The 13,519-nt window shown below is 41.8% G+C and overlaps 1 protein-coding gene across 2 annotated transcripts in view; it reads left to right on the forward strand.

Moving 5' to 3' along the window:
• vash1 (vasohibin 1) overlaps positions 1 to 12,995 on the forward strand; it is a 44,996-nt gene extending 32,001 nt beyond the window's left edge. The window contains exons 5-8 of one of the 2 annotated variants that reach the window (XR_007262656.1): positions 2,136 to 2,517; positions 3,126 to 3,241; positions 10,566 to 10,713; positions 12,910 to 12,995. Coding sequence is in view for 1 of the 2 variants with exons in the window: in XM_020520461.2 (XP_020376050.1) it covers positions 2,136 to 2,517; positions 3,126 to 3,241; positions 10,566 to 10,635 (568 nt within the window). In the remaining variant the exon portion in view is untranslated. Of the gene's footprint in view, positions 1 to 2,135; positions 2,518 to 3,125; positions 3,242 to 10,565; positions 12,692 to 12,909 lie in introns of those variants that run through there. The other variant, XM_020520461.2, reaches the window with a different exon arrangement.
• The last annotated feature ends 524 nt before the right edge of the window (positions 12,996 to 13,519 follow it).

Below are 13,519 nucleotides of genomic sequence, written 5' to 3' on the forward strand. Positions count from 1 at the left end.
ACGCTGGAGTCAGAGATAACAAGGTGTAGAGCTGGAGAAGCACAGCAGACCAGGCAGCATCAGAGGAGCAGGAAAGTTGATATTTTGGGTCGGGATCCTTCTTCAGAAATGATTTATTATTATTGTCCCATGGACAGAGATAGTGTTTTGCGTGCTAACCAGACAAATCATACCTCACAAAAGTACATCAGAACAGAATGCGGAATACAGAGAAGGTGCAAAGAATGATCAACTTGAATGTATGAGAGGTCCATTCGTAAGTCTGATAACAGGGAAAAATCCGTTCTTGAATCTGTTGGTACGTGTTTTCAAACTTTTGTATCTTCTGCCCGATGGAAGAGGGTGGAAGAGAGTATAACCGTGGTGGGAGGGGTTTTTGATTATGTTGGCTGTTTTCCCGAGGCAGCGGGAAGTATAGACAAGAGTCACTGGAAGGAAGGCTGGTTTGTGTGATGGACTGGGCTGTGTTCACAACTCTCTGTAATTTCTTGCGGTCTTGGGCGGAGCAGTTGCCATACCAAGCTGTGCTGCATCCAGGTAGGATGTTTTCTATGGTTCATCTTAAGAAGTTGGTAAGAGTCATGTGGAAAATGCCAAATTTCCTTAGCCTCGTGAGGAAGTAGAGGCGTTGATGTGCTTTCTTCACTGTAGCATTGATGTGGATGGACCGGGACAGATTGATGGTATTTACTCCTAGGAAGTTGAAACTCTCAACCTCCTCCACCTCAACACCATTGAGACAGACAGGGGCATGACTCTGCTTCCTGAAGTCGATGACCAGCTCCTTTGTTTTTCTGACATTGTGGGATTGTTGTCTTTACACCATGGCATGAAGCTGTCTATCTCCTTCTTGTACTCTGTCACGTCATTGTTTGAGATCCATCCCACTGCAGTGGTGTCATCAGCAAATTTGTAAATGGAGTTGGCGTTGAATTTGGCCGCACAGCCCTGAGTGTATAAGTAGTATAGCGGGGGCTGAGTACACAGGCTTGCAGGGAACCAGTTTTAGGGATTATGGTGGAGCAGGTGTTGTCGCCTACCATAACTGATTGTGGCCTGTGGGTCAGGAAGTCCAGGATCCAGTTGCAGGTGGGGGAGCAGAGTCCTAGGTCTTGGAGTTTGGAGATGAGTTTTGTTGAATTATAGTGTTGAAAGTGGAATTAAAGTAAATAAATAGGAGTCTGATGTAGGTGTCCTTGATATCCAGATGTTCCAGGGATGAGTGTAGGGCCAGGGATCTGCTCTGGTCGTATTGTGATAGTATTTATGCAGAAAATTGGAATTTATTGGCACAGGGGACCCCAAATGGCTTAATGCAATTCTAAGCACAATTCTATTCACAACAAATAGTGCAAAAGCAAGAGTAAGAAAGTGAGGTCCGGCCACCCATGGTACTCCTCATCGGATATAAAAATGGCGATGGCATCAAAGATCCCCTGATGTGAGCTGTGGTTAGTTAGTTTAGTTTTGACTTGTGTATAAAGCTGCAAAGTTTGGATATGTTCTTGGAGATTTTATTGTTTGATCTCTAGCCTCTAACTGCACCATGCTATTGGACAGATTCAATCATTTCAAATGCTTTGTCTACCCATTTTTCATTGGCTTGTTATTGCTGACTGCCTGTACAACACCCACCCAAGGCCTGATATTATTGTTACACCCCAGCACACAGGTGAGTGGCAGTGAGAAGTAACCTCAGTGGAGGGCCCTCTTCTCCCAGTCTCGCATCCTTCATTTCAGGCACTGAGTGCTTTTAAATGAAAACCACCCTGTGGGAGACCACAAGCAACCCTGTTCAAGTTCACCTTGTTGGGAGCACAATAAACAACACCCTGCCCACTGCTGGTTAAAACCAGCAGGGGAATAAGGCCTTTTAAGTGAGTATTAGTTGTTCACTTAAGAGTTTCAGTTTGTGACGGAGCAGGAAGATTGTGCATGAGCTTTCCCATCTTAGAATCCCTACAGTGCGGAACAGAAAGGGCTATCGCTGGATCCACACCTGTCACCCTCCCACTTGATTAAATGACCCTCTGCTGCCAAACACATCACAGAAGAGCGCATTAAAGTCTGCCCTCAATGTTCTAAAATCCTGGCGAAGGCATGGTCCTGTGCTTTTCCTTAATTTTTGTGATCAGTTACCTCACCAACAATATGCCTGGAGTAGAGAGATTTCCCATTAGCTTCAAAACTGAATTCTCAGGGAATTACTTCCGCCACATTGTGCTTGGAATCCACTATGCTGGACGCTTCGGAACACTGGGCATGAGCCGGCGCGAGGACTTGATGTTCAAACCCCCAGTGTGCAGGACTTTAATTGATCTCATCTCTGAGTTCGAGAGTTCCTACAAAAAGTGCTGGCACACGCTGAAGAAAGTCAAGATTGGACAGTATGTGTCCCATGACCCCCACAGTGTGGAGCAGATTGAGTGGAAGCATTCAATCCTTGATGTAGAGAAGTTGAGTCGTGAGGAACTGCGCAAGGAGCTGGAGAGGCATACCCGGGACATGCGGCTAAAGGTAAGCAACTGGCTGAGAATCCCCATCAGATGCTGACCATTCTAAATTTGCAGTGTGAGATTACTGGGAAAGGTGCTTTCTTTAACCTATCTGGAATTATGGCCATATTGTGGCTTAGAAGCCAAATAAAACAGACTCCTTAGGTTACTGGAGACCGTAGGGAAGGGGAGTGGACTTCCAGCCTTCAAATGGTGAGGCAGATGTGTCCAACTCTGACGAAGCCTATTATGTTAACAGGGATAAAAGAATAAATGTGTAAAAGCCTACACAGATTTTTAATGGTGTTTATTAATTCAGTTTCAGAGTTCAAGACATTTTGCCCTTCATAAGCAAGCTTAGTTGATTCAGAAAGAGAAGTCTATTGTCAAATACCATTCCAAATTCCCTCATTGATGCCAAGACATCAGATTTGGGCAGAGAGAGAGGTGAACCTGAAAGAGGAGGTGCATGCTGTGATAAAAATGAAATGGACATCTTGTCATTACTTCCAGGCTTTACAATAGTGTGAAGTTCCATCTGAAGCCTGGAAAATCAAGAAGTCAATTGTGATGCAAACACAACTCATTTCTTCCTTCCCGACTGCCCTCCGCCCCATCCAATTGTTTCAGGTCATGAAGGGAGCAGCCGCGCCATCATCCCCTACCCGCGACAGGAAGAAGGATTCATCGTCACCCCATCGCAGTCAGTCAAGCCCGCATCGCAGGAATGGCCGCAGTGAGAGACGGTAATGGTCCTCAATAGTCTAGCTGCAGCAGAACAAGCCTGTCCAATTAACTCCTGAATTAACTGCGATTTGATTTGACTTATTATTGTCACATGTCTGCTGAGAAACAGTGAAAGGTACTGTTTTGCATGCTAACCACACAAATTATACCTTACATAAATACATCAGGGTATTAGAACATAATGGAGAATATAATGTTACAGCTACAGTGAAGGTGCAGAGAAAGATCAACTCTAATATATGAGAAGTCCATTCATAAGTCTGATAACATCGGGGAAGAAGATGATCTTAAATCTATCGGTACGTGATTTCAAACTTTTGTATTTTCTTCCCATCTCGCCCAATCCAGTCTCCCAATCCAGTCTCCCAATCCGTACGATTAAACCTGTTGCTGAACTGTTCCTCATCTTCATACCAAAGGAGGAATTAAAAGACAGTCTGTCTTCCAAAATCTGTTGATTTCTATCTCTTAGTTCAGTACAAAGACTGGTTTGCTCTTTATCCTTTCTAATCCACCCCATTACTGGAGCAAACCAGCCCTTTCTTTTATAAAAAAAAACTTCAGGAATTCCTAAACATAGGTTGTGCTGAAAGTGATTATTTACATTTAGAGTCATAGAAATGTACAGCACTGAAACAGACCCTTTAGTCCAACTTGTCCAAGCCAACCATTTGCCAGCATTTGGCCCATATCCCTCTAAACCCTTTCTATTCATATACCCATCCAGATGCCTTTTAAATGTTGTAATTGTACTAGCCTCCACCACTTCTTCTGGCAGCTCATTCCATACATGCACCACTCTCTGCATGAAAATGTTGCCCCTTAGGTCCCTTTTAAATCTTTCCCCTCTCACCTTAAACTTATGCCCTCTAGTTTTGGACCTCCCCCACCCCAGGGAAAAGACCTTGTCTATTTACCCTATCCATGCCTCTTTTGATTTTATGAAACTCTATAAGGTCACCCCTCAGCCTCCAACGGTCCAGGGAAAATAACCCTGGTCTATTCAGCCTCTTCCTATAGCTCAAACCCTCCAACCCCGGCAACATCCTTGTAAATCTTTTCTGAACCCTTTTAAGTTTAACAACATCCTTCCTATAGCAGGGAGGCCAGAACTGCACGCAGTATTCCAATAATGGCCTAACCAATGCCCTGTATGACCGCAACATGACCTCCTAACTCCTATACTCGATGCACTGACCAATAAAGGCAAGCATACCAAATGCCTTCTTGATTATCCTATCTAGCTGCGACTCCACTTTCAAGGACCTATGAACCAGTACTCCAAGGTCTCAGCAACACTCCCCAGACCTTACCATTAAGTGTATATGTCCTGCCCAGATTTGCCTTTCCAAAATGCAGCACCTCACATTTATCTAAATTAAATTCCATCTGCCACTCCTTCGCCCATTGGCCCATCAGATCAAGATCCCTTTGTATTCTGAGATAACCTTCTTCGTTGTCCACTTCACTTCCAATTTTAGTGAGATCTGCAAACTTACTAACCATACCTCCTATGTTCATATCCAAATCATTTACATAAATGACAAAAAGCAGTGGACCCAGCACTAATCCTTGTGGCACACTGCTGGTCAAATTTATTGGTCCCATTCAAATCTCAACTTTATTTTGGAGCTTTGCCTTCAAGTTGTTTGATTTAGTAGGTGAACAAAGAAAGTACAAGCATTTGTAATCAACCTACTGAGACATGTTAAAACAATGGGCAGCTGGGACTTGGATGCCCCCAAAGAGCCAGCCTTTAAATGTGTACTCCATGGTGTGTCTTTGTCTCTTAGATCACTCTCTCACTTCATGAAGAATGTTTTGTTTCCATGACAATTATTCTTTTTACACAAATTGCTTATATATGTGGCTAAAGAGATGGTGTAGGAGAGAGGCCTTAAGATATGTAGATCTTTGGGATCTCTTCCAGGGTAGGTGGCACCTGTACAAGAAAGACAGTTGCACCTAAACTAGAGGGGCACCAATATCCTGGCCGGGCGATTTGCTAATGTCACTCAAGAGGGTTTAAACTCTTGTGGCAGGGGTTTGGGACCAGAGCAGTAGGTCAGCAAATGAAATGACCAAAGAGGAGTTAGAGACCAAGGCCAGTAGAAGGATATGGAGGTTTTGGAGAGGATACAAAAAAGGTTTACCAGGATGTTTTCTGGGTTAGAGGGTGTTAGTTATAAGGAGAGGTTGGACAAACTGGATTTGTTTTCACCTGAACTTCAGAGGCTGAGGCGCGACCTGATTTGAAGTTTACAAAATGGTGAGGGGCGTGGATAGATGGAGCGTATTTCCCAGGGTAGAAATGTCAATTATTAGAGAAACGTTTAACGGAGATGTAAGAGGCAAGTCTTTTTGCACAGAGCGTGTAAAGTGCCTGGAATGCACTGCCAGAGGAGGTGTTAGAAGCAGATACAATAGCATTTAAGAGGCATCATGACAAATACATGAACAGGCAGGGTATAGAGATATGGATAGAGGTAAAAGGTTTTTAGTTTAGCATGTGCTGGGGTAGTCTTGGTGGGTCTGTTCCGGTGCTATACTGTTCTTTTGTTCTTTGCATCTGTTGTTCACACATCTGCACCAGTCAACTTAGTCCATCATTGTACAGTTATAGAAGAATTACGGTGGTTAAAAGCATTAAAAAATAGTTCATGAAACTCTCAACTTAGCAGAAATATTATAGCATATTGACAGGTAATTAAACTTGTACACCTTATGAACTAGACAGACAGATGGCCAACACCTCAAGCCTCTTAGATGAGAATAGTGTTTTTAAGGCCAAGAGGTGTTTGTCTGCAGGAAATGATTGTATTTTCAATAGTTCTTCATTGGCTGATGGACCAAACAATGTTGCAAGATAACTTCAACTCTGTTTGCTGTCATTGACCTTTCAACATCATGGTCAAGCATCCAGTGTGAAAACCATTTCCATCTTCAGCACTGACATGAGAAATGGTTGCAACATCTTTGCCTTGACAATAGAACTCCTTGCGAATTCTACTGTTGGTTAGTAAAGTTGTGTGACTGTAATTTTTGATGCATGCCTCAGATCATTGAACGTGCAGGACAGTGGTGAGACCAAAAAATAAAGCATACAGTGTTTTCAGTTTTATTAGCAGGGACACAGAGTACAGATGCAAAAATGTGATGTTAAACTTGTACAAGATACTTGTTGACCTCAGCTGGAGTATTGTATAGAGTTGTGGGCACTACATTATTGGAAAGATGCAAATACCTTGGAAACAGTGCAGAAGCAATTTACAAGAATATATGCATATGAAGAAAGAACAAGAGTAGCCTGCTCCACAGTCAATAAGATAATGGTTGACCTGATTTTAACCTCAACTCTACATTACTATATACTTCTGATAATCTTTCATCCCCAGATTTGAGAAACCTCAGCTATGAGGATAGATTTTAGAAGTTGGGATTGTTCTCCCTGGAGAGAAGATGGCTAGAGGCGATCTGGTTGGGATTTTCAAAGTCATGAGCATGTTGGACAGAATAGATTCATAGAGCTGTACAGCATGGAAATAGATCCTCCAGTCCAACTCCTCCATGCTGACCAGATATTCTCCATTAACCTAGTCCCGTTTGCTAACATATGGCCCATTTCCCTCTAGACCCTTCCTATTCATATATCCATTCAGGTACCTTTTGAATATTGCAATTGTACCAGTCTCTGCCAGTTCATTCCATACACGTACCACCTGATGCGTGAAAAAGTTGCCCTTTAGGTCCTTTTTAAATATTTCCCCTCTCACCTTCGATGCATGCCCCTCTAGTTGTGGGCTCCCCTACCCTGGGAAAAAGACCCTTGTTTGTTCATCCTACCCATGACCCCATGATTTTATAAACCTCTACAAGGTTTAGGATAAAAGTTCAGCACAACATCATGGGCCGAAGGGCCTGTACTGTGCTGTACTGTTCTATGTTCTAAGGTTACCCCTCAGCCTCTGACACCCCAGGGAAATAGCCCCAGCCTATTCAGCCTCAAACCCTCCAGCGCTGGCAGCAGGGCGGCACGGTGGCTCAGTGGTTAGCACTGCTGCCTCACAGCACCAGGGACCGGGTTCGATTCCACCCTCGGGCGACTGTCTGTGTGGAGTTTGCACGTTCTCCCTGTGTCTGCGTGGGTTTCCTCCAAGTGCTCCGGTTTCCTCCCACAGTCCAACGATGTGCAGGCTAGGTGGATTGGCCATGCTAAATTGCCCACAGTGTTCACGGATGTGTAGATTAGGGGGATGGGTCTGGGTGGGATGCTCGGAGGGTCAGTGTGGACTTGTTGGGCTAAAGGGCCTATTTCCACACTGTAGGGACTGTATTAACTATAAACATCCTTGTAAATCCACTCCCCCCCAGCCATTGTTAAAAATCTATTTGCTTCATTCATGTCTTTTTTAGGGAAGTAAATCTGTTATCCTTATCTGGTCTACCTTATGTGTGACTCCAAACCCACAGCTTAATGGTTGACTCTTAACTGCCATAAAATGGCCAAGCAAGCCACTCAATTGCATCAATACTGCCATAAGAGTAATTAAGCATGGGCAATTACTGCTGACATTGTCAGCGACACCCACGTCGAGTGAATAACTTATATAAAAAAACCTATTTCCCTTCTCAATTTTAAAGATTGATTTCTTCTGCAGTTAATTTGAAGTCACTGGGAATCGTGAGTAATCTGTCCATTGTTTAGAGTCACATATGGCACAAAGGAAGGTTATAGCTGTTGGATGTCAATCATCTCAGTCCAAGGATATCACTTAGAGTAGCTTCATTAATAACCCTCCTTCTGTCATATAGTCAGAAGTATTTACTGATGGTTTTTCAATGTTCAGCACCATTTGTGACTCGAGATACTGTGGCAGTCCATTATCTATAAACAGCACGACCTGGACAATATACAGTTTACTGGGGTTCCTTGATGCTACTGTCGGTCAGATGCAGCTTTGATATCAGGAGCAGTCACACTCCCCTCACTAGTACATCTAATGCAAACTTTGATAGTTTATATGCAAATTCAATTACCATACATCATGTGACCTAAATAATGACTCCCTGCCATTCTTTACAAAATGATATTGCTCCTTTGACAGCCCTTTCCATATCTCTGCATGGTAAATGCAAGGGAACACCGAAATAACTCCACAAAATAACTCCACAAACCACATTTGTTTTTGTCAGGCATTCGCTGTGAATTTTAAACACCACTGCCTGCACGTTTCCCTCCAAGCCACTCACCATCCAGACTTGGAAATCTGTTGTTGGATCAAAATCTGAAACTCCCTCCCTATCAGCATTGAGAGTGTACCTACACCCCAAGGACCACAGGCGTTGAAGAAGGCAGCTCACCTTCTCCAGGACTATTCAGGATGAGCAATAATTGCTGGCCTAGTCAGCCACGCCCACATCCCATGAATTAATAAAAAAAATGACAAAGAATGAAAATCTGCTCCATGCAAGACTTGTTCAGTGAAAAGTAGCTCTGCTGTTCATGAATCTGCCATCAGTAAACACTCTGTTTCCATTGATGGTGTGGTAAAGTTTCCAGGAACCAAGTGCAACATAACATCACCACCAGTTAAATGTAGAATCATGTCTTTCCCCTTCTTTTGGGAAATTTGAAATGACGTATTTAGACCTCTCCGTCTAGTTTAAGCAAGTGTAAACGACAGACAAGTCATTGCTTTTTTCTTTGAGTAATCCTAAATAAACATATCCTCACCAAGTGACTTGTTCTCTAAGTTCTCAGTAAATACATTTCCATTCTGCAACAAGTGACCTTCAGCTTTAAATCCTTTGAGATAGTTAACTATCTCTATTGTCCAGAGGTGGTCTGCTGGGACTTTTATAGAAAAGCTATGTTCAATTTTCCTTTATGTCTTCTGATATGGTGTTGAACAAACCATATTTGTCTTTGTCAAGAATTTGCTGTGAATTTTAAAGTCACTGGCAAGTTTTTTTGCGATCTGATAAGTGTACTTGTACCTCGCTTGCTGTAACTATTTCTGTCCCTACATTGTTAGTCAATACAATGCCTTTACAAACTGAGTATTTAACAACAGATTTCAATGTGAGGTCACACATTTTGATCTTACTAAGGATCCTTTCTAACAAGTGAAAAGTTAGGAACAGCGAAGGTCCAAAGAGACTTTGGTAAGGGTGGGGAAGAGGGAAAAGAAGGGAAGAGGAGAGTCGGGGAAGAGATTCTGGTTAGATACGTTATACCCTATGGAATTTAGAAGTTGAGAGATGATTTGATAAATATTTTCAGGATACTGAAGGGAACTGATTTAATGGAGTATATACAGTAGAGAGAGAGAAACTGATTCTAAAACAGAAATCAGTGGAGCAGTCCCAAAGTGTGGTGGATGCTGGAACAGTGAGTAAATTTAAGGAGGAGTTAGACACAGATTTTTACTTGGTAATGGGTTGAAGGGTTATGGGAAGAAGGCAGGAAAATGGGGGTGTGGAGCATATCAACCATGATCGAATGGCGAGCAGACTTGATAGGGCAAATGGCCTAATTCTGCCCCTATTTCTTATGAACTTAGCAGGTCTGGCAGCATCTGTGGAAAGGGAAACAGAGTTAACATTTCTCTCCAAAGATGCTTCCAGATCTCTTGAGTTTCTTCAGCAATGAAATTTTCACAGCGGTATCCAAATGTGAGCATTCAGATTGCCAGTTCTTTGGAATTTTTTGTAACAAGAAACTGATTCTGTTGTTTGAGAAGTCTAGGACGATTAGAGCCAGACATTTCAGAAATGGAATTAGTAAGTACTTTGCACCATGGGTGGGAAAAGTTTGGAAATCTCTGACAAATGGCAATTAATGTTATATCAATTGTTAGCTTTAAATCTCTGGCTGAGAATTACAAAGGATAACAAAGAATATGGTACACAGATTGGGTATATATTAAAAAATCAAAAGAACTACAGATACTGGAAATCAGAAACCAAAACAGAAGCTCAGCAGGTCAGTTAGCATCTGTGGACAAAACGCCGAGTTAATGTTTCAGGTCCGCAGATGCTGCCAGACCTTCAGCCTAAAGGGTCACTGGACCTGAAACATTAACTGTGATTTCTGTCCACAGATGCTGCCGGATTGGCTATATAGAGTTAGTTTAGATCAGCCATGCATGACAGAATGCATTCAGACTAAATGCTTGCTCCTCTTTGACTGTTCAAATGGGTAATATTTCTGTTCTTAGCAGTCTCCCTTAGAGCTCTTTTTATTTCAGTCACGGTGTTTAGTTTCTCCTAAGCCATTGACTCACTTCTTGAATCTTTCATAGTGTTTTCCTTATTTTCCAGATCTTCGGGAGAGAAGAAGACAACGGAGCAAAAAAACCTTAATGATGTGGGCTACCAGATCCGTGTGTGAACATTCCACAGTGCAGTCCAAATGTGACCATTGCATTGTACTATTTGCAGAGATCTTTATCGAGTCCAAAGAAGGACTGTACGTGCACTGAACTGAACTGAACTCTCAGAATCAGAGTGAAGGATGCCATAGAGTATTTGAAAGTAGTGTCAGCAGTATTAAACCAATTGTGACTTTTTACATTTTTACTATATATTTTCTCTAATATGTTTGACAATAATCTTTCAGTTGAAATGAGTTAACAGCTCATTAGAAAAGTTTAGATTGAACTAAGAGCTGAAAGGTAACACTTTTGATAATACATTATCCCAATCCTTTTGGGGTGGTTGGGAACCCCACTTGGACGGTCTGAGACACGTAGAGTTTTTTAATCAATATGTAGTCCTTGAAAGGTTCAGGGAGTCACTAAGATAGCGAGCCATACAGACAAGAAAAATCCCAGACTTTATCCTTAGTCTGTACGGATCTCAACCAGGGATGCAATAAGTTCACTTCAATTACCAGCCTCCCAGAATAGAAGAATCAACCAGGGCTCCCATTCTGCTGACTGTCCAGTGACCCTAATGTATTGCAGTTGGGTGAGGACAGTGTTGGACTTTGACCCTTTAAGCCTAATTGCTCCCCATGCAACACCTCACCGAAGTGTCAAAATTAGCATCTAAACCCAAATGCACCTCCATCACCCTCCCCACCCAGAAGTTCAAAGTTCTTCGAGTCTAGTCACAAACTGAGAAGCTGTTGATATTTTCTTTCTCCTGTATCTATGGCAAAAGGATCCAAATTACTTTGACCTCATTTCATGAGAAAGAACTGTCTTTATCAACCTGCCTAGCTTATACTTCAGAGATAATAGTGCATTCCTTTCAGCAAAATGTCACAGCTTGACTTATCTCCTCATTAAGACCTCGTGAGTTGGGAGTGAATTTTGAGTTGTATTATACAGCCCCAAAACACATCAATGACTGTTTTATTCCATTTCATTAGAGAATTCCACATGCTTTTCTTATCTCAAGGGAGCAGAGCATTCTAAAGTGATATGTTGATTTGAAAATAAGGAGAAAGAAAATTTCTTTTATACAACAAGAGGAAAAGTTGTATGTTGGCCCTGCCCCACTTCACCCTCGGTATAAGTATACCATGCTGCAGGCTCTCTGGCTCTGTTTGGCACTAAGGTTTGTTCCTCTGTCGGGTTTGCATGTATTGATAACGTTGGGCAGATAAAGTTCGTTTTGCTTCTGCCCGGTTTTCTGTGTTTCTCAGACCCTCCAGGATTTACATTTACTAAGCATATAAAAAGCTAGTATAATGGCAACCATGTGACAATGATTGTTATAAAAACCCATCTGCTTCACAAATGTCCTTTAGGGAAGGAAATCTGCCATCCTTACCTGATCTGACCTACATGTGACTCCAGACCCACAGTAATGTGGTTGACTCTGAACTGCCCAATGGGCAATAAATGCTGGCCTAGCCAGCGATGCTCACATCCCATGAAGGAATAAAAGAAAAGCACTTCTGAATTTTATATGTTCTCTTTGCAACTCAATAATTCAATTTTATTTATAACTTTTCCTATTTGCAACTCTTGACCGTTTTAATTTTATTACACGATTTTATTTATCTTGAATATTGATATTATCCCTTTCCTTTCTCTTTTTTTCCTTTATTTTCTTTTCTACTTAAACTGTGAATTACAAATTACAATTAAAAACATTATTTTAATAATTGGGAAATGTTAGGCTCACCAATCCCTTCACTTTTTTTAAACCCTCTGAACTCATATTTTTACAATTTTCTCTCCAGAAACACACCTAATTGCCTCTTAACTCTGTTCCTGTTTTCTGGGAGTACTCGACAGACCATAGAGTGCTTTACCTCGGAACCAAATCAGTTTGACATTCTTGATGTGCTAGTTTGACTTTTGCTTCCAGAATATGTATTGATTGGTGAATAACTGGGCATCTTGGATGATGCACCGTGTGAAGAATGAACCTTATGATGCAACAGTAAGAACGTTCTGCTCTGTCTATATATTAAAATATAACTGGCATTCTGATATCTTGCCCCTTTTAGTCACCTTAGCCACTATTTGTAATGGATTGCCCCACCAATATTGTCAACTGTTTTGTTGGTTGTCAGGTTAGGTTGTGACATTACCAACTGGACGTTAATTAGGATAGCATATTTAAATTAAGAATGTTATTGAAATTTTAATTTACTATGATTTTAATATATTTAAAACTATAGATCTGATATCAATCTTTTTTTTGAAAGGCCAACTTTCAAACTGAAAAGTGGAGCTAGATGAAGAATCCATGAACATCTCCAGGGGTACAGAAAACAAAATCATGTGAAGACAGAGCTTTGAGTGAGTTGTCATATGCTGTTTCCACTCAAAGCCTAGCGGTTGGGATTTAATGCCTCTCCCATAGGAGCTTCATGACAGGCTGTCATTTTAATCAGTTGTGAGGATAGTGGATGGAGACCCTGCTGCCCCCCCCTTCCCCCTACCTTACCTCCACTCTGGTGAAATCCATAGCCTGAAATTCTGTGCACAGCCATCCTACCCTGCAGCAAATTGAAGCCCTTAGGCAGTCAATGAATGCACGTCTGAACATATGAATTAGGAGCAAGAGCAGGTCTCTTATTCAGCCCCTACAGCCTGCTCAGTAAGATCATGGCTTGTGGCTTCAATTTCACAATCCCTCCTACCCTTGGTGGGTTTTTGACTGACGAGCAATTTAAAAACAATCTACCTCTGTTTTTAAAATACTGAATAAAATCTGCCTCCACCAGTCTCCAGAGAGTTCCAAAACCCCTCAAGCTTCTAAGATTAAAAATTAATTTAATCTTAATTTCTGTCTTAAATGGGAAACCCTTATTT

This window comes from Rhincodon typus, chromosome 8, assembly GCF_021869965.1.
Source record: "Rhincodon typus isolate 14 chromosome 8, sRhiTyp1.1, whole genome shotgun sequence".
Classification (NCBI taxonomy): domain Eukaryota; kingdom Metazoa; phylum Chordata; class Chondrichthyes; order Orectolobiformes; family Rhincodontidae; genus Rhincodon; species Rhincodon typus.